General features: G+C 41.4%; 1 protein-coding gene across 3 annotated transcripts in view; it reads left to right on the forward strand.

The window, feature by feature from the left end:
• FTSH11 (FTSH protease 11) overlaps nucleotides 1-21,522 on the forward strand; it is a 91,171-nt gene that overhangs the window by 53,350 nt on the left and 16,299 nt on the right. For all 3 annotated transcript variants that reach the window (XM_087388155.1, XM_087388156.1, XM_087388157.1), the window contains 8 exons: nucleotides 5,860-5,948; nucleotides 7,481-7,607; nucleotides 8,916-9,035; nucleotides 9,826-9,876; nucleotides 10,053-10,114; nucleotides 14,332-14,389; nucleotides 14,508-14,633; nucleotides 14,743-14,823. In XM_087388155.1, the coding sequence (XP_087244281.1) occupies nucleotides 5,860-5,948; nucleotides 7,481-7,607; nucleotides 8,916-9,035; nucleotides 9,826-9,876; nucleotides 10,053-10,114; nucleotides 14,332-14,389; nucleotides 14,508-14,633; nucleotides 14,743-14,823 (714 nt within the window). The remainder of the gene's footprint in view (nucleotides 1-5,859; nucleotides 5,949-7,480; nucleotides 7,608-8,915; nucleotides 9,036-9,825; nucleotides 9,877-10,052; nucleotides 10,115-14,331; nucleotides 14,390-14,507; nucleotides 14,634-14,742; nucleotides 14,824-21,522) is intronic.

Consider the following 21,522-nt stretch of genomic DNA (forward strand, 5'->3'; position numbering starts at 1 on the left):
TTGGCAGATCTTTTTACGAAGGCTCTACCTCAACCTAAGTTTGAGGCTTTTCGGCAAGCTTTAAGCTTAGTATCTTTTGTAACTTGATTTGTTGTACTCTGTATAGTCATAGGTTGCTATATCCCTACGGGACGAACATGTGCAACCATGATACTAGATATTTAGGTGTCCTGAGCCATGTCCAGGATACTTCAGCCCTTAGCACCCATACCATGGGTTTGTAGGCCATCTCATGGGCTATCCATAGATGCCACTTATACCTTGGTATGAGCCTTGTAGGCCTAGTTATAGTCAGTTAGGACTATTGGTACAGTTAATTTATGTATCATCTAGGTCAGTTAGGACACTTAGTCCAGTTAGGGCAGTTAGCCCTAGGGTTTTGTTATGTTGGCTCACCCTTGAGCCTACACACTTCAGTTTTGCAGCAATCTATTACACATTTTTGAGCTCTCATCCAACACCCAACAATGGCATGCATACGCAAGACTATGGGTCAGCACATGTATTTTGGGATGCACATGGCTGATAGCCTTTGTTCTCAGTGTTGTCTCATTACTACCACAACAACATGGACAACTAACCCTTGTCAGCCCAAAGCAAATGGAGGTCAAACGGGATATAGCATTTTCTTGTTTCATTCAATGTCCCCTCCTTGGTCTACCAAAACAAGTTCAAACAATGTGTTTGATTATTTTGTTGTCAGGGGGTTGGACTTTGGTGTATCCAGTGACAAGGAAAGATCATGACTACTAGCAGGCCTGATTTGTCTCTCTCAGGTTATTTGGTTGTTTGGAGGCTAGATGCACCATGTTTCGGCAATTGTGCCATCTTTGGAAGACATCCGAAAGACGTAAATGCTAGCATCCAAGTATTGGAGCCCTATGTTGTCTCATATGTGAGAAGTCTAGATCCAGGGGATGTTGAGGAATTAGAGAACCTCATGGAGTTGTTCGAGTCCAATTGCAGCAGCTATAATGAAGATGATTTTCAGTTGTTGACATTTGGCAAGAACAGTGTAACCAGAGATGCAATGCAAAGACAGCTCATGGAAGCTACCATGTGGGGGATATTGCAAAGCAATCGATGCTTCCCATGTAGAGAAAAGTGGACATCAAGGCATAGAGAGGTCCGCAAAATAAGGGCCTTGGGGACTGCCAATCTCTGTGTGATTTTGGAGCTTCTTCCTGATGAGCATGCTAGGTGGGATCAACGCTTACATGACCACGGTGGCACTACAACTTATGGGGACAGCAACTATCTTACTTTTCCTTTTGACCCGGGTGGCATGCATGAATTTTTTCTTTTTGCAGCAGCAAGGAGCCTTTGTTTGCAGCCACCATTTTGCAATTTTGAGGACAAAATTTTATGTATAATCATGATAAAGGGGCACTGAACTTATAAATAATTGGGACCCAAAATAAGGGACCTGTATGCATATGACATATGGTGAATCTATGTAAATGGTTTGAAGCTAACCTTCTCAATATAGTTTGAAATGTGCAATAAGATCCATACTGATCTCTATCCTTGAACAATGGGGCCATTCTCATATGACTAGGGTTGATTTTAAAGAAGCTGTCTAGGGTGAGATCCCTACATTGACTCTATTACACGGGAAGATAATAGAATGATGAAGGATCACAATACCTTCCATGTACAATGTACGTGCTATTAATATTTGACTTTGTGACATCCATAAGATGTAAGGATGTAACAAAGAATAGAGATTCTCCAAATTGCGAGGCAGCATGGAAGGAGGCTTGAAGGGCAATGCCAGGGCCTATTGATAGTCCTTTCATTAGCACAGCAGGATCCACAGACTCAAGGCAGCAAACAGTTCAAAACAAGTCGGCAGATCCAGAAAAACCCAGTCAGGTATAGGCAACTATCTCTGGACATCTTCTATAGACACTGTTGCAGACTGAACGAGTGTTCACATATGTATGTCTTCTGTGGTTTTCTGTGGGAAGCAATTTTACTTGATTGCTATTTTGCCCAGCATCTCTGGCTGGATGTATCTGGCTCATCCTTGAGCAGTTTTCCCACAATTGTGGATGAATATACTGAGTTCTCCTCCTCTTGATGCTGTACTTGTCTGAGTGAAATTTCAGTGAGTGCGTGCTTTGTTCTGAGAGAGATCAGTGAGGATTTGGTAGTTGGAGACAATCCTATATGCCTTCCTGATGGTGACAACAGTGATATACATCACAGATGTGTACTATGTGACTGGATCATATTTGAATTAGCTATTTGTAAGTCAAATGTCAGATCAGCAAATGATGGTAATATTTGATGACAGGGATTGCATGATACAGGATAAGACACTGGACACCAACAAGAATTTTTTACAAGCTGTACAGGTATATTCGGGATGTATGGTTGCTTGAATTTTGAAAGCTTGGCGAAGCTGCATAAGCCGCATTGTTGGACAAATATACTTTGGGACCCTCTGAGATTATGGTCTTTTGTGTGGAGCTGTCAACTTCATCACATTCATGGCTGTTTACTCAAGAAAAACGTGGGTGTACACGATTGGCATATAAGTCAGATTTGTTGGAATAGTAGGGTCAGTGCCCAACTTGTGAGCTCCCATATGAGGACAATGGGGCTTGACAGTTGCATAGTCATGCATAGATGTCACGTGTCCATCTACACATGAGATTTCGGCTGTGCTAATGTGTGTTATCTGAATTGCTCTCTTTTTACTTGTGAGTGCACACGTACTAAAGCGAAATAAAGTGGTCGTGGCATATCTTCCACATTAGATGACTTGTGTTGGTAGTTGGTAATTGATGCAAGGTCCTGACACAGTGTCGTCACATGCTTAGGTGTTTTCCAACAAGATTCCTTTTACTATTATCAAATGTTTGACGCATAGGTGGAGGATCAAGCATGCAAGAAGATCAAAGCTCTCAAGTTAGACAATGCTATCCTGACTGTCTCGTAGAATGCTTCTCTGGTTTTGACTTACTGCCTGTGGTAAGATCGGAGTAGGTGTGAACAACCAGTTGAGTGGGCTATACAACTGTGTTGCCCTTTAGGGAGGCATATCGATTTTGCGGAGATAGATTCACATAATCCCCTTCTTTGAAAACCAAGTACCTCCTATGCTCATCCACATACTTCTTTTTAGTCAATTGCAGAAGAGCCTTTATCCTTTCCAAGCCATCCCATGCTGCATGACCTTTCATAGCCATGTCTGAAATTGTGGAAGGCATTTTTACTTTGCATGCATACATTGCTTCAAATGGGCTCACTCTGATAGATTAATGTTTGGTATTATTATGGCAAAATTCAGCAAGTCTAAGCCATTTATGCCAAGACCTCTGTATGTCCTGCCAGAAGTGCCTTAGATATTCCTCCACCCCTTTGTTGATCCCCTTAGACTGGTCATCAGTCTCAGGATGGTATGCTGTGCTGGGGTGCGCACTGTTCTAAATAATTACTGCCAAAAGTGACCCATAAATTGTTCATCTTTGTTGCTGATAATCACCTAAGGAAACCTACGGTGCATGAAATGGGATTGTTCCATGAGCCTTATAATGACCACATAGACACTATCCCATCCTATGTCTGTAGAAGGCAGTCCATTGATGAAGCTCATAGCTATGTGTGCCGCCCTCTCTTTGCCATGGCGTAGAGCACATGATGTATTACCGGGCTTGACTCTCTTTTGCCCCAATGATGTAGCTTTCAGTAGTTGCTCTCGCTAAGCTTTGCAAAGGGCAACAAGTTGCGTCATTGGAGTTTCATGCACTGCGAAGCGCTACTATTCGAGCCCCTAACTGTGGACTCTCAATCAATCGCAGATCACATGGTGAGTGGCTTTGGGGGGAGGGATGTACAAGTATGTCCGAATGGCAAATGGAACAGTGAATCTGAGTTGATGAGTTGAGGCCTACACTGTTGCTTGCTACATGTACAATGTAAGTGTAGGTATCAGAGGAAAGAAGATTGCTTGAAGTGAAAAGGAAGCATGAAGCGAGGTGCTAGGAGGGGTGCCCTAATTTAACCAGTGTAGAAAAGGGAAAATGGACAGATGGAGGAAAGGGGGATTGAACAATAGAAGAGAGGGAGAGAAGATTGAGGGGGGATTGGATGGTGGTGAAGGAAGTAGGAGGAGCTTGTTGATAAGATAAGAGAGGTTAACAGCAAACCAAACTCACACGAGTCCCCCCCCCCTCCCCCCTAATTCCTTTTTTTGCTACCTGCAACGCCTTGGAAATCTTCCTGAATTCAAACGCTTTGCGGGTTGATTGAACTGTTGCTGAGGAATCACTCACTCTCTCTCTCTCTCTCTCTCTCTCTCTCTCTCACACACACACACACACACACACACACAAGCACACAAGGGCCCAGAACAATCGTCGGGCTGGACCCCCCGAAGGTCTTTATTCATTCAGAAAATTCCCACTAGAGACTACAAAATCAGCTCACGGGCTGCCTAGTTCAGAACATACGTGAAAAATCATCTTACAAAAGAGCTCTCAGCTCATTTCTTTTGGCAACATGCAAAGTGTCAAAATATCTAACTAAATTTTAGTTACATGCCTCAAAGGGCAAAATTCTAGGGTCTTCGTAGCCCTCGGTCACATGGACTTCTCCTCGCTACCCACTGGGCTCCATAGCGCTTGGGCAACCCCTCTTAGAACCCACAACCATTAATTAAAGCGCACATAGCCATGGCACCCATTAATCGTTAGTGCCTTTGCATGCAAATAAATTCTAGACTAATCCTAGTCTCTTGGGCGTCCCTTGTTAGAATTATAGATATAATTCAGCAGTGACCAATGTAATTTAATAAGCTAGTTAGGGACACTTTTCCGTCTTTAAGAGGTTTTTCCCCCTAACCGCAGTTAGTTCACTAACTATGGTTAGTGACTACTAAGGTTTTGTCACTAGGACAAAACCTTATCTCTCACTCTTCGAGTTGTACTCTTTACACTACTGCAACTCAGCTCTCAAGCTTTCAGCTCTCAAGCTCTCACTCTCTCCCCAATCTCTCACATCCCCACCAAGCAAATATGTGCACATAAAATCAATCAACTCTGTGGTTGACTGAAGCTAACCCTTTGCAGCCGTAATCAAGGACTTGCGCCTTAAAATGCTAGAACTCTCCGATCGGAGTCAATAATGATCTAGGTTGACATGAGTTAGCCTGCTTGGGCCGAAGCCAAGTCTTGTTGATTAAAGTCAACTGTTTCTAACCGAACTCAGAGGTTCTTTGGTTAACCGCAGTTAACCCTCTTGGCATACGCCAAGTCCTCATTTCCGAGGTTAGGCTTACTTAACCGAGGTTAAGTATCTTTGACCGAAGTCAATACTCTGACCAATTAAATATAACTTTTTGAACATAATTAAATAAATAAGAGAGTATTTAATTATGATAAATAAATGGTCAATGGAAACTCTGACTTTGGAGTATTTAGAACTTGGTGACACTACCCCTATCTAGGCCTTTCCCTTTTCTTACATGCTTTATACTAGTATATTTTTGAGGGAGCAACATTGAGGAGGGTCGCTTTGGATGGCATCACAGGGGCACCTCTTTAATTGTGAATTGATCTTTTCAAAGATGAAGATGATGCTTGACTTTCTTTCATGTACTCCCCAACTACTTTCGTGCCTAAATATGTGAATGCCTTTTCTCACTTGACAAAATGAGGCTCGAGGTTATATGGTTGCCGTTTTCTCATGGCCTCAATCAATTTTCTTTCTTCTCATCTGCAATATTGGATGAACTTATATTTATCTTAACTAGTGCTTGAGCATTTGACTTTTGTTGTTGTCATTCCAGTAGAAAGTATGTCTGAAGAATTGTTTGCTAGAAAGTAAGCTCATATAATCATTTGTTGACAGGTGGATCCAAAAGGTGCGAGCAAGTCAATGCGCTTTGTTCAGGAGCTCATTTCTACCTGCTTGTTTGTGATCTTTTTGGGTGTCATGTGGTACGTTGTGCTCTAGTTTGTCACATCATATACTACACTTTGTAACTATTTGTCAACTTTGTTTACTCCAAAGTTTCTTATTCTAATCCTTAACACATTGTGATTTGCAAGATGAGGAATTTCATTGATATTTGCAAACTGTTCTTTGAGAGGAGAATGATATTTGCGATTTTCATGGGTCATCAATATTGGAAAAGACACAAAAACTATGCACAAAATGAAACAACTCAGCAAATGAAATGCAGAGTTTCAATAAGAGTTGACAAGTAGAAAGCTAAAATTAGGTGTTATTCCAGAGAATAAACACCATCTGCATCTCCACAGACCTATGGGTCTTGTTGGAGGTTTACATTGTAGCAAAAGAGCTAGTGACTATGAACATTCACACACTCTATAACGACAAGCTATAGCTCAGTGCATATTAATAGGATCTACACACAGCTAGATACTGGTGGGATCCCCCAGTCAGTGCACCATCAGAGGAGCTGTGCCAAACTGTCGAATTTCCTGAATGAAAGGAGCTGATCACAACGGTCGGCAAACTCACCAACCTCCACGTTTTGCCACGTACATATCCACTAACCCACTGTTGCCGATTATTAACCCCTAACAAACCCGTTTGTCTTTCTAAAACACCCCCTCAAACCGAAGCTAGGGGTTTACAATCAAACTGTCGAAATGGTAGATCCTCCACAAAACAGTGAATACTGAAAACAAAGAGTTTCTCTACTCCAATTTGGAATTAACAGCCCAAAGTGTATACTCTGTTCTGGCCTATTACTTGTTATGTTTAGACAGGGTTTGAGGGACTACTAGTTAGGTTTAGTTTCATTGGAGGTGTTCTTTGACATCCCATGAATGTTGTAGATTCTCCCACATTTGCAGGACATTATGGGAATGACTGTCTCAGCTGCCAGGGATTGGTGGAATCTCTGTTAGGCCTTGGATGTGTGACTCTTTGTGTTAGACTGGGCATACTCATTCTTGTTCTCCACTCGGGGTAATAAACATTCCTGTTATTTTCTATCCCTGGGGATGGTATCTGTTATAATTTCTGGTTGTCTGAAGTCTGAATAGTGATACTGCTGACTTTATTAGCAAAGAGTTCAATGAAAATGGACCGCTTTCTGAAGAAGAAATGTAGGTAAAGAATTTGTCATACAGTGTGAGAATGTAAAAAAGCTGGTACAATGTACCTCATTGGGGAAAAGAGACAGGATTTTCCTAAAATAATGATTTTGAAACCTTTATGACTCAATACCCTAAATATTGTTATAGGTCTATGGGTTCAAAATAAGAGCTTCCATTTGATTTCTATGCCAAATATGTGGTAGAGGGGTAAGGGTGTTATGTTTAGGCTGGTCTGTTGCAGAAAAGCCAAGTCTGCACCCCCAGCCCCCGTGGTTCGCATTCTAGGACAGGAGAAAGTAACTGGTTTCATTTTTATTGCATTTATATAGTTTTGTGCTGTTTGTTTGATTCCAGGATATCTGGATTTGGATCTCAGTTTTGAACTCGTGATTTCTTCTCAGGGTAATGTTTGCAGCATTTTTACGCAAGTATGTGAGTAGTATGGGTGGCATGGGTCCATCGTCCAGCATGAGTACCAGCACAGCATATGCGCCAAAAGAATACAACAAGGAAACCCTGCCAGAAAAGGTTGATTGCTGTCTTAAATTTCCTTTTTCCTGTGTAGCACTCTTGAGTTCCCATGTCCCCCCCCTCCCCCAATACACACACCCACCCATCATCTGAATTGTCTCAAATTTTGAAAGAAAATGGATTCCCTAACAAAGTGGAAGTGCAGTCGTTTTGAGAAGTGAATCGCATATATTGGCTCTGAAAGTTGCCAAAATTAAATTAGGGCTATAGAGGCTGGTTTTGCGAGCTAGTAACACAGGAGAGTCTGCAGGGTTGTCCATATAATGCATTGCCTTTGTAAACATACAAGGAATGGGAGGCCGAACTGATCCTTGCCCAAGTCTTGCAACACAGGCAGATTGTATAGTTGTTTACACTGCCTCACCAAACAAACTAGTAATGGGCAGCACATTTTGTTTATGTTGCAATGCATAAGGTAAACAGCCAAATAATGCATGCTCTTGTTTATTTTATTCATCTTGTATCTAAGTAAAGGCGTTGATACGGGGATAACTATTCTGTATCATGATGCTGTGTTCTGCTCTAGATGTAGCAAACATGTGGCCTGCCTGCAGATGGAGGGCATTGCTCAGATCCGATATGTGGAGTTATCTAGCTACAAAAGGGCGTAGTTAGAAAAAAAATTGCAGCTAAAATATAGCTAAGCTCTTATCTTTGACTCAAATGCATGCGGAACAGCATCTTTATTTTAATCATGCTGGAAATCTTCTTCCTTATAAGTGAAAGGGTTGGCTGTTACAGAATGTATCACATAGTCTACCATTATAGAATTGAGTTGCCTGTTGATGTTTAGTTTACGCCTGCAAGCTCAGTGTCGGATCCTGTGCATAGTTGGTCTCATGTGGATGCTTGCCATGTCTTCTGCATTCTTCTTTCGGCTGCTGCTGCACATGTGCGCACACACACACACGCACACACAGAGAGTGTGTGCATGCGTGCTTAAACTGTGCTGCATATGTTTCACACACAAAAAAAAGAACTTCTAATGGATCTTGGGTGAGCACACCCAAGAGTTTAAAAAACCTCTGTGTTTTGAGGGCGTGGTTGGGTCTCCTGCTGTTCTAGGAACAGTTTTTGTTTGTTGCAAGCGGCCTGTGCAGAAGCATATGCAATTACTTGAGAATTGGACCTTTGCAACCCCCCCTTCCCAATTCAAGGCCCTTTTTTGTTTGAAGAGGTCTTGAAATTGTTATTTTTGCAGAATACCAAATCCTTTAAAGATGTGAAGGGCTAAGAAAGAAGACGCCCCCTTGCAATTCAGGGCCCTTTTTGTTTGAAGATGTCTTGAAATGGTTATTTTTGCAGAATACCAAAACCTTTAAAGATGTGAAGGGCTGTGAAGAAGCAAAAGCGGAGCTTGAAGAGATAGTAGAGTATTTGAGGAACCCTGCCAAGTTCACTCGGCTTGGTGGCAAGCTACCAAAGGTATAACCTTTTTCGTATAATCTTACCGAACACAACCTTGGTCTTTAAGACGTTTTTCTTATATTGTGGTGACTAGTAGATATCAATGAATGCTTATGCTGAGTCATAGTCCAAGGAGACAGGTGCATGCCCCTTTTAGAGTGCTCTATCAATGCAAACAGTGCAAGCTACTTCTCAAAACTTTATTTTATATTGGGCTTGATAAGTAGAGTGCATTACCTTTGTTGCTTTTGATTTTCTAAAATGCAAATTTGAAAAATTAAAAGTGGCATTTGTAACGACAATTTATACAATTTAATCATTACTCCCCTCCTAAGTTGTGACCTATTCTGACAGCTAATGACATCTCAACTTTAGTGGACACCAAGCTTTGTACAGCGGTGCTTTGTGACAATAAAGCTGTATGTTTAACAAAAAGTCATCTATTTCATGCTAGGGCAATGATATTGAGCTGCAGCTCCACTTTTTCTAGTAAATTGTGGAAGCACATGACGTGGACCTCAATTTTGGCATCACAAATGATTAGGTGGATGATATTTTAACAAAAGCCATTGGTAGAATGAAACTTTACGTTTCAGCCTACTTATTTACTACTCAGAAATGTTTTGCGACACTTTTTCTTGGACACATCACACAAACTCTCTGTTAATGCATGAATTTCGTCTTCTAGAGGTTTCCAAATTGCATTCATGCCCGGTGAGTTGAGCAGGGGTACAAAAATATTTTCAGATTGCCTTCTCGTAGTGAAAAACTTCTGACTATGAATTAATATTGACTATTCCGATTACAGGGTGTTCTATTAACTGGTCCTCCGGGTACAGGGAAGACTCTTTTGGCCAAGGTACATGTAAAAATAGAGTTCTTTGTCCTATCCTTCAATGTCTTATTTTGCATTGCTTTCAGGAAGATACATTTTAATCAATGTCTGTATCGGATCAAAGAAAGGCTAAGGAGGTGATTTTGAGGGTTAACATTCTGCTTTTGGTTATTTTATATGGTTTATTTCTGCATCTATAGGCAATAGCTGGAGAAGCAGGGGTTCCTTTTTTCTACCGTGCTGGTTCCGAATTTGAGGAAATGTGAGGATACTTTTCCTTCCCATAATGACAATCCCCCTACCGCTGATAAAAAAACAAATAAAGAGAAGGTTCCATAATAGAACTACAACACCTTTATGCTGCTACTCTCAGCTCCGCCCTTCTTTCCTTTTGTTGTCTGTTGGTTGAATTCTAAGAAGTTGGGGGTTGATGAATTTTCATTGGTCACTTGGGTGTACTGAGCTCAAGCATGTTTGTTTGCCAGTACAAGGAATAAAATTTTTCATTTTAAAATTTTTACTTTTTTTTGTGGCCTTTCCATAATGTATTTGATGATGATCTCCTTCTTTCCCTACATGATTCTCTTCTAAGTTTAGGTATGACTTTCCCTTTCAGGATTTAAGTTTTATTAATAGGCAGGATTTTCCATATCATTTTGCGTTTTGTGATTTTTAATTTCCATTTTGGTTTTATCGCCAATTCGAGGAAGATGGCTTGAAAACTAGATCTAACAGTTGAAAGTTTCAAGTGCAACCTCTGTGGCAACTAAATCCGTGTCTTACCTGCAAATGAACTGTCATCTCTCAGCGAGGTCTCTCATGGTACATGTTTTATTGAATTGATATAGGATGGCAGTTTGCAGATTCGGTAGATGTACAAATTCATGCTTATAGAGGGCAACCAAATGAGTAAATAGGTCAACCAAAAGTAATCTATGTTGTGGGCTAGGCTGAAGATGTGTGACACATTTATCAATGTGTAAGATGAAGTGTGGGCAAATACAAGAGTAGGTAAGGCACAATGGAGTTTGATTCACAAGCTGTGGGTGGAGTTGCTTGTTTGTGGATGAAGCCAAGATGGCTTGTGGAGAAGCTCCCCATGTAACCGAACTAAGTTCCTGTGCAGCCAAATTAGTTAAACTTAGCTCCCATGTAACCAAACTAGATAAACTCCAATAAACTCAATTGGATGAACTTAGTTCCCATTTGGTAGTCTCATTTCTCACAAGCGTAACCATTTGCAAACTAGGCTTTGGTGTCTTCAAAGCCTTAGCACATGATTTAGTGCTGCAGTACACCCTCTAGCCCTTGACTAAGTATTTGGCTCAATAGCCTTGCGGAGCTTATAGCTGTAAATTTCTTGTTATTACTCTCACTTGGGCTATCGCCATGGCATGCCGTTTCCACTTGTTGGTTGCCAAAAATCTTTGGGGTATTGTTTCAAGAACAGATGTGAGATATGTTTCTGAGGCACTTGTTGCCACTACGCCTACTAGCAGATGACTGTGACAGCAAAGAGTGGATGGATACTATGAAGGCAGAGTTGGATTCCATTCACCAAAATGGCACATGGAATCCCGGAGTTGCCTGACTTGCCTCCTGGCAAGTGTGCCATGGACGCAACGTGGGTTTCCAAATTGAAGCAAAATTCTGATGGCAGCGTAGACTGCTGAAAGCCCGTCTATGCTCAGCAACAAGTCATTGACTTTGACGAGACCATCCGTTGTGCCATTGCTATCACAGCTCACATTGGGAAATGCATCACCTATACATCAAGACTGCCTTTCTTCATGGTAACTTGCTTGAGGAACTCTATATTAGCCAACCTCCTGGATTTGAGCTCAGTTAAGTATCTGAAAATAAGGTATGCCAGCTGCGTAAAACTTTATAAGGGTTGAAGTAGGTACCCCGGGCCTGGTATGCCAAGATTTATGCTCATTCGATACGTCTTGGTGTTTAGAACAGCCGTACAAAAACAACACTCTATGTCCGGAAGTGTAGAGCAGATTTGCTCATTCTAGTTGAGAAATCTTTTGCCATGACAGATATGGATCAGTTGCACAATTATCTTGGCATCCAGTTTGCTTGTTTTGACGGCTGCATTATGATGAGCCAGTCTAAGTATATTGGTTAGCTCTTGCATCGCTTTCAATTTGAGGATTTAAGCTGGTTTGGACACCTTTGGAGCCTGGCTTCCTCTTTAGCTCAAGGCTGGTTATTAAGACAAGGGTAATCACATATTGGCAACTATTTTTGTGCTTGGGACTTCATGCATATCTATGCTCAGCAAGAAGCAGCCTACATTTGCTACCTCTAGTTGTGAGGCTGAGTATAGGGCGAGCCAGTCTAAGTATATTGGTTATCTCTTGCATCGCTTTCAATTTGAGGATTTAAGCTGGTTTGGACACCTTTGGAGCCTGGCTTCCTCTTTAGCTCAAGGCTGGTTATTAAGACAAGGGTAATCACATATTGGCAACTATTTTTGTGCTTGGGACTTCATGCATATCTATGCTCAGCAAGAAGCAGCCTACATTTGCTACCTCTAGTTGTGAGGCTGAGTATAGGGCGGCCTTTAAAGCATTGTGGATCGTGTCTAGCTTCGTGTGCTACTTGCAAATCTTGATGTCAACTAGGCATCTTCTACTATTGTCTACAGTGACAGCCAAAGTGCCTTGGCTAGTGCGCACAATCTCGTGTTTCGTGTGTGTACCAAGCACATAGAGGTTCACCATCATTATGTCATTGAGCGACTATCAACTGGAGATATACATTTGTTCTATGTTCGGATGGAGGAGAACATGGCAAATCTCTTCAGGAAGGCTTTACCGTGACCCAAGTTTGAAGCTTTTTGGCAAACTTTACACTTGGTACCTTCCGTTTTGTAATTCTGCTACCTATACTATCATTGATTGCTATATTCATCATGGATGAACATTTGCAACCATGATTTAGTTTCTGTAACATGTCCATGATATTGCAGACATACCATGGAGGGGGGTTTTTCGCAACATTTTCCTGGGTATGAGCCTTGTAGGCTAGATTAGGAGAATTATTATAGTTAATACTAGTCCTATCTAGGGTTATTACACTTGGGATACTTAGTCCTAAGTTAGGCCTTTATGGCTAGACTTGTGCTTTCATTCATCATTCTTCTTGCACATATGCTTGAGCTTGTTTCCCACCATTGCATTGCACTCAACACTTAGTCCTTCGTATGGCCTTGTAGGCTAGTTTTTGTGTGGAGTGCACATTTTGCAGTGTGACTTCATTTGGATAAAGTCAACCTTGCCCCATGGGTTGACCAGGCTAGGGCTTTAGGTTTAGTCCTCTAAGTGATGTTCAATTAGTTTTAGTTGTACTTCTTCTTGCACTTAAGTGTTGCTCCAATAACACAACTCTTTTTGACCTTCTAGCTGCTGTATTTCTGCGCTGTTGCTTTCATACAAGACACTAGTGGTATCAGAGCAAGTTCCAAACTTGCCTTTGCCCTATCATTTCCAGCCATTTTGAAGCAGTTCCATTGTGAGAACAAGATTTCTATAGCTTCAATGGACTTCTCCAATTGCAGGGCAGATTAGGGTAGGACTGACCTGCTGTGATACCATGTTAGAAACATGGTGGAGAGAGAGAGAGAGAGAGAGAGAGAGAGAGAGAGGGTGTGAGGAAATAATGCTCAAATCAAGACATGAAGAAGGCTTTCATTCATTCATCAAGTATATCATGACAAGTGAAGTACAAGACTTATATAGGCTACTCACTCACACACTAGCACCTAGTGCATATGGGATGAGTCCCATAATGGCACGTGGCACTCACACAAGACTCACACACATAGACTAGTGCTAGATCAACTAGTACTACACACCAACACTTCACACCAACACACTCTTTGACTATGATATCTCCAACAAAACAATGACCTTTTTGCTTTCTGCTGAAGACAAGTTTGATGGCAGCAACCACCCCATGTGGTCATACATGATGTGTCATGTGTTATATATACCTTCATAAGACTAGAACAGTCCAATTTTACAAATTATTTAAAAAAATATATAAGCTGCCATCTGGGTCTCGAAAGATTCCAGAATCTCTTGGGTAAACCTAAGCTTTGGAATCCCAACAAAAAACAAAAACTTTTATAGCAAAAGGGAAGAAACAAATCAGAAAATAATATGTATTTGGAGCACTAGCTTTGCATGGCTGAGTTTTGAGATTATTAGCTTAGCACTTGGCAATGGCCTAAGCAAGCCCTTTGCTTCAGCCATAGTGGCTTGTGTGAGTTACTTTCTTGATTTGTACTTTGTCTCGTAGGCCTGCGAGGCTTTCCTAAGACGTTAATACAACATTCTTTCTTTCTTTCTCTCTGTCTCTCTCTCTCTACAAGGGTCATGCAAAGGCACTTGGATGCCTTTAGTGAGTTCCATGAGTTGTAGTTTTTCACAGCAATGCTAATGCTGGGATGTTCTATTTTCCTACCAGGTTTGTTGGTGTTGGTGCACGACGTGTTCGTGCCTTATTTCAGGCTGCCAAAAAAAAGGTTTCTTTAAGCTGACAATGCAATAGATCTGCACTACTACGCTTCTGCTAACCTAACATTTGACATGAAGTTCCTTACTTTTTTAACATTAGTAACCATATACTGTTTTCTTTGGCAGGCACCTTGTATAATATTTATTGATGAAATCGATGCAGTTGGTTCTACTAGAAAACAATGGGAAGGCCACACTAAGAAAACTCTTCATCAATTGCTAGTTGAGATGGATGGTTTTGAGGCAAATGAGGTGCTTCCTTACATTAGTTCAGATTTTTATGGTCCAAAGATGTAGCAAAAGTATGCACCATGTAGAGTTTGAAAAAATTAATGTGAGAGAGTGTGTAACTTCCCTGCAGGGTATCATCGTTGTGGCTGCAACGAACTTGCCTGAAACTCTGGATCCTGCCTTGACTCGACCTGGGCGATTTGATCGACATGTAAGGATTGCATTTTTTTTGCTCTTTTATCAGCTTTTATTTGTGAATATCTAATGAAGCGAAGCTTTATATTTTATAAGATTGAGAATTTGTGAACTCTGGCACCCAACTTGTTTCTAATGATGTGCATAAGTTGTCCATTTTTGCCTTATGTCTGGTCGATATAATTATTTGTTGTTTGACATTCAGCTCCAGAACTTTTTTTTGACGAGTGCTACAGTCTGCTATCTTTAGATTAAGTGTACTTTTTGATGGAAACAATATTTGTAGACTGAGTTGTGCCATGCCCGCTGTGCTGTACAGCTTTAGAGATTAGCCTATTTTGATCAATTAGAGCGTCCCAAATATTTTAAAACACGGTAGAGGCTGTTGCGATGCAGGAGTAGGTAAGAAATGGACATGGGGACGTTTAAGAGATGGGATTGAAGATATGCTTGTAGCAGTAGAGTAAAAGGAGAACTAAAGTTTGAATTCTAATCTATCTTGCACAAAATAGGAATAAGCAGATAAGGAAAGAAATAATTGCAGAACCCATGCATGTTAAACAGGGTTAAAACTAGCATAGAATTACAATTGCAATTTGTACATACATGTGTTCTAATCAATGAATGGGTCCAATATACACAAAACTTCACTGATTGGTTAGGGAAAGACATATAGGGTTGTATACTATCAAATCATTGACCAAGACAATGAACAGGCACTTAGATTCAGGACACAACCTATAGGCTGTAGATAGAACTTGAAGTTTTCATCCTAGATGGTCAAATGATCTAGCAATTCAGCGTAGCCATGAAGAGCTTGGAGGTGGCTTCACACACAAGACTCACGCACACATAGACTAGTACTAGATCACCTAGTACTACACACCGACACACTCTTTGACTATGATGTTTCCAACACCCCCCTTTAGAGCAAAGAGTGTGAGAGCCAATACGCAAAGAGTACACTGATCCCCCCTCCACTGCAATACTGCAAAGAGCAATTCCAACCATGGGAATGTCTTTCCTCTGCGTCAAACCAAGAGCTTGTCAGTGTTTCTCGAAAAGCTCTTTACGGAGTGGTTTGGTAAAGATGTTTGCAACATTCTCTTTGCTATCACAATGCTGCAGTGTGATGTGCTCTCTAACATCAATGTGCTCCGGAGTGATATACTGGATTCTTGGCCAATGCTTGAGCCGATTGAGTTTCAGAGTATATTGTTGTTGGCTTTGACTCATCAAAGTAATCTGTTTCTGACAATAGTCGTCTGAGCCATATAGCCTCACATGCACCCGTAGTGAGTGCCCTATATTTTGCTTTAGTCGAATACAAAGAAACAATTGCCTATTTGTTTGACAATCATGATATAGCACCTTGACCAAGAAAAAATGCATATCCTTGTGTCGATCTCCTGGTCTCATGATCTCCAGCATAGTATCCACGTAATTGTGGATGACTTCCTCTGTATTCTATCTCGAATTGTCTTATGCCTCTGATGTATCTTAAGACACTTTTGGCTGCATTTCAGTGAGACTATTTTGGATTTGCCACAAACTGTGCAAGTGAACTTACTACATAACAAATATCTGGCCGTGTGATAGTCAGATATATAAGAGATCCGATGAGTTGCTTGTAGTGCTTGTCATTGATTGTAGGCTTTTTTGAGTCTTTTGTAAGTTTCAAACTTTGTTCCATGGGAGTGGCTGCAATCTTGCAATCTGCCATATGAAACTTCTTCAGAAGACTGCCAACATACTTGAGCTAACTCATAAAGGTATTGTTTGCGTCTCTTCAGAACTCAATTCCAAGATGATAGTACATAAGTCCAAGATCTTTCATGTCGAACTCTGCAGATAAATCTTGTTTTAGCTTCTGATGAAGCTATCCTTGCTTTCGGTTACAATGAGATCATTTACGTACAAAAGTGCAATAGTAATGTGTTCCCCTTGAACTTTGTAGTAGAGAGTATGATCTGCATTGGATTTCATGTATCCCAAATCAGCAAAATACTTGTCGATTCTACTGTACCAACTTCTGGGTGCTTGCTTTAAGCCGTAGAGGCTCTTCTTAAGATGGCAAACCTTATTCTCATTTCCTGGTTCAATATAACCTGCTGGTTGTTGCATGTAGACTTTCTGGTCTAGGTAACCATTGAGAAATGCATTTTGACATCGAGTGATACACATTCCATCTGCCGAGTGTCGCTAGTGATATCAAGAACCGTATGGAATCCATCTTTGCTACTGGAGTATAAGTCTCATCATAATCTTGACCATATTGATGTGCAAATCCTTTTGCAATTAGTTTGGCTTTGTATCTTTGAATACTTCCATCTGGGTTGTACTTCACTTTGTATACCCATTTGTTTCCTATGGCTTTCTTTCTTGGCAGAAGGTCGCATAATTCCCAAGTATTAATCTTGTACAAAGTATCTATTTCTTCATTCATAGCAGTTTGCCAGTCTGGCTTGTCTACTGCATTTTCGAAGTACACTGGCTCTTCTGTAGCCATGATGGTAGTCATAAGAGCATAGTTGGTGGTTTCAACCTGTAAACTACTCGGTGCTTTCTATTAATTTAGACAACCGATTTTGCACAGGCGTTTGAATGAGATGATTGCGAGTTGCCAAACACATATACTTGAACTTAAGAGTTTGCAATTAAGCTGGAATTAAGACTTATACAGCTTAAACACAAAGTGACATCATTGGAAAATGCAATATGATTGAGGGGCCAAGACACCCCCCCCCCTTTATCCAGGCTCACTTTATTCTTGAAAATGGAGATACAAGACCAAGGTGCAATGCACCTTCCAAACTGATGAACTCAATGAAAACCTAGGACCTAGATACAAGACTCAAGTGCATATGTGTAAGGTAGACAACAAAAAGGTGGACTTCAAGCTCAGGTTTCAACTCTTGGCTTGCCCAATCCACAAGGAAGAAGCCTGCAACAATCACCACTTACATCCAACATTAGAGACAAGCACTAGTTTCTAGAAAGATAGTAGAAACAACATGAAATAGTGCTGTAAATGAGATAAACTTGACAATACAGGCTCCCTTCGTGACTTGACCCTTTTGTAGATGAAGTCCTTGATGCCTCTGAAGCTACCTTGGGTGAGGAGAGTGTCGAAATGGGGCTGGAATGAGAACAGCTTAGAAAAACAGCCTGTAGGCTAGAGAGAGAAAGCTTTTATGGAGTGATAGCTGTAGAGAGAGAGTGCCAATGCTGATCCCAAGGGAGGGGATGTAAGAGAGGAGCTGCTGCTGTTCCAGAGGTGCACAGAAAGGCAGATTTCTGCAAGGGAAATGGGCTGGAACGGTAGAGAGAGAAATTCTGCAGTAGAGAGAGAAAGGGGCTGTGGCTGCTCCAGGCTAGGAGAAGGAGAGAGGATGCTGCTGCTGTTCCAGAAGAGCTGAGAGGGGGCAGATTTTTGGAGAGGAGGGGCTGGAACTGTAGAGAGAGAATGTGCTGTTGTAGAGAGAGAAAGTGCTGCTGAGGTGAGAGAATGGCCTGGGGAGAAGCTGGCTGCACCCAAGGAGCTAGAGAGGTTCTACTGCATCAACCAAAAGGAGGGAGAAGAAAAGTGACGAATTTTTCATGTGAGGAATGATGGGGAGAGGCCTTCTTTCATAGGCTCAGCCCCCCCCCTCCGGGAGGCCTAGAGTGGAAGGTGGACACTTGTCCCAGATTTTTGGTGGGCTGCAGTCCCAAAGAGGACAGCCCACAACCTACCTCAAACCTACCAGATTTGGGACCAAACACTTGGCCTGCATGCCCTGCCACTTGCCATGCATGCTGCCACATGTGTGGGACAGGTGGACTGACCTGCCAGCTCAGATTCCATGTGGCAGTCTACCACGTGTCAGCTGCCACGTGTAAAATTTCAAAGTTGTCAGAATTCAATTCTGATCGCACCCACGGGTTCCTAACAGCTTAGACTATCTATTGACTTACTCTAAGGTCATAATTGAGCCATACTGAGCTCATTTGTTTGTCGTCTTATCTTGTATCTCCATTACTCTTGGCATGCTGCTAGGCCCACACCCAAAGCTCAGGGAACATTCTCTTGAATGGTTCCTAGGTCGGTATGCAATCTGTGCATTTGATTGGTCCCATGTTTGGGTACTTAGGTGGGGTGTGGTTTCTAGATGTCCCTCTCAAAGAGAGGCCATCACTCTTGTAATGCCCATAACCCAAAGCAAGGGGGTCCACCTTCAAATGCTAGACCTAGTCCCCATTGACCGTAACCGAACAGTAGGAAAACATTTCATTTCTTAATAAGCATACTATTGAAAAACAAAAAGAAATAGTACCAAGCAAGTGGATACATGTTGTTAAAGCAGGATGACACAACCTGATTTGTTTTGCCTTTCTAAGCATATGTCAATCTAGCTAGAGGTCTACTTTTCCTAGTAGACCGTTTGAGCTACTATGGCTCTGCTTGGGGTGTTTCTGGCTATTCTTTCTCTACTTCATCAACCATTTTTGGAGATGACTGTGAAATTGGTGCGTCTATCTCCTCTGTGTTTGAGGTTTTCCATTTTGATTCCTCATCAAACATTACATCTCTAGAGATAATGACCTTGCGGTTGATAGGATCATACAATTTGTATGCTTTGCTTTCTTCACTGTAGCCAACCATGATGCATTTATGTGACTTCGCATCCAATGTCTTGCGATGATCATCATGTATGTGGGTATATGCTATGCAACCAAATATGCGGAGATGCCGAATGTGTGGCTTGTGTCCAGTGAATGCTTCATAAGGTGTCATACCTTGTATCGGTTCGGTAGGAAGATGATTAAGCAAGTAGTTTGCAGCGGCTATTGCTTCTGTCCAATACTGATTCGGAAGATGCCTATTACTAAGCATTGCTCTAGCACTGTCTGCTAAAGTTCCATTCTTCCTTTCAGCTCGTGCATTCTACTAAAGAGTCTCTGCACAAGTGAATTATCTTCGAATGCCGTGACTTTTGCAAAAGTTCATGAATGCTGAAGACATGCATTTACCTCCTCTATCTGATCTCTTGGCTTTGATCTTTCTGCCTGTCTGGTTTTCTACGATGGCTTTGAATTGTTGAAATCTGAAAAACACTTCAGATTTATCTTTCAGAAAGTAGACCCAACAATATCTATTGTAGTCGTCGATAAAAGTCAAGTAGTAAAGTGAACCATTGATGCTGCGGGTCTGGGCATAACCCCGTACATTTGTAGGTATCAAATCAAGAATACCTTGTGCTCGAGAGGTGCTTTTGTCAAAGTTGGTTTGCTTTTTTTGCTGAAGCAGCATGCTTCGCAAAATTTTCTAAGAAACTGTAGCTTTGGAATCCCAATTGCCATATTTGATTTCTAAGATCTAGCAAGCTCTTGAAATTAACATGACCATATCTCGTGCCATTTTGCGGATAGTGGCATCTGTTGCGGTTGAGCTGACATGACATGCAAATCTGATACTGTAGCTAGCATTTTGTACAAGTGTCCTTCCTCGACACCTTTTCCTACTAGCTGAAATCTTCTGGATTGTCTCTGATAGTGCATTCATCTTCGTCGAAGATGACTCGATAGTTGTGTTCCGTCATTTGACCTACTGACAAGTGGTTCTTGCAGAGCTTTGGAACGTAGAGTACATCTTTCACCAATCCTTTCGTACCAGTGAAATTGTTCATAGGGATAATGCATGTCCCTTGAACTAGATTCGGTGTATTATCTGTTGTGTAGATGACAGTCTTTTGACCTTCTAATGGTTTCATCTTTGCGAACCATTCCTGATGATTTGTCATATGAGATGATGCACCGCTGTCGATGTACTAAGGATCCTGTTCGGCTTGGTCAACTTGATAGTTGAAATCCTCTTTTGGATTGCAATCAATGTCTAGATAAACTGTATCAGTACTCTACATTTCCTCATTTGCAAGAAACATATTCCCATGTTCATTTGCAAAATGACTGTTACTAGAATGTCCATCACGATGATTTCCTCTACCGTGGAAATTTTCTTGATTACTGCTGGATTGACTGCCTTAGTCGTTGCACTGGATGTTTGACATGTTGGTGGATGCGTTCCTCGGTTGGAATGATTTTCTCTTTGCTGATTCTGATATTGTTGATGCTGATGCTAACTTCGCTGATGATTTTTTTGTTGATGATGACTACTTCTTTGGAATGATCTACCTCTGCCTCTGCCTCTGTTTGAAGCAGTGAATGCTTGACTATTAGAATGACCTTTGCGTGTATGAATGGCCTTGAGTCCTGAGTTCTTTACCAAGTAACACTGATTAAAGTTCTTCCAGTGTCGAAATTTGCCGTTGGATGGCAATACTCTGGACTAGATTCTCATATCCCTCTCCTAGTCCATTCAAGATGAGTCGAACCATTTTTGCAAGGTTCATGGTCTCTCTTGCTACTGCAAGTTAATTATTGTAGTCTTTGATTCTAAGTACGTAAGCATGACCAGTTTCGTTGCTGTTGCGGAAACTCTAGTTGATTTGGTTTCTCAGTGTGAGAATCCTGGAAGTACTCTTTGACTCGTAGAGAGCTGCGAACATATCCCATGCTTCTTTTGATGTCTTGATGGTGTTGAGCTGTCCTAGCATGACATCTTGCACATTTTGCTTGATCAGATGATATGCATACTTATCTTTCTTATCCCATTCTGCCTTAGCTCCGACTATGGCAGGATCTGCTATAGGTGCGAAAAGTGTTTGTGTAGTTG

Source organism: Dipteris shenzhenensis, chromosome 17, assembly GCF_047967505.1.
Source record: "Dipteris shenzhenensis isolate YYH24624 ecotype China chromosome 17, Dip_SZ_1.0, whole genome shotgun sequence".
Lineage (NCBI taxonomy): Eukaryota > Viridiplantae > Streptophyta > Polypodiopsida > Gleicheniales > Dipteridaceae > Dipteris > Dipteris shenzhenensis.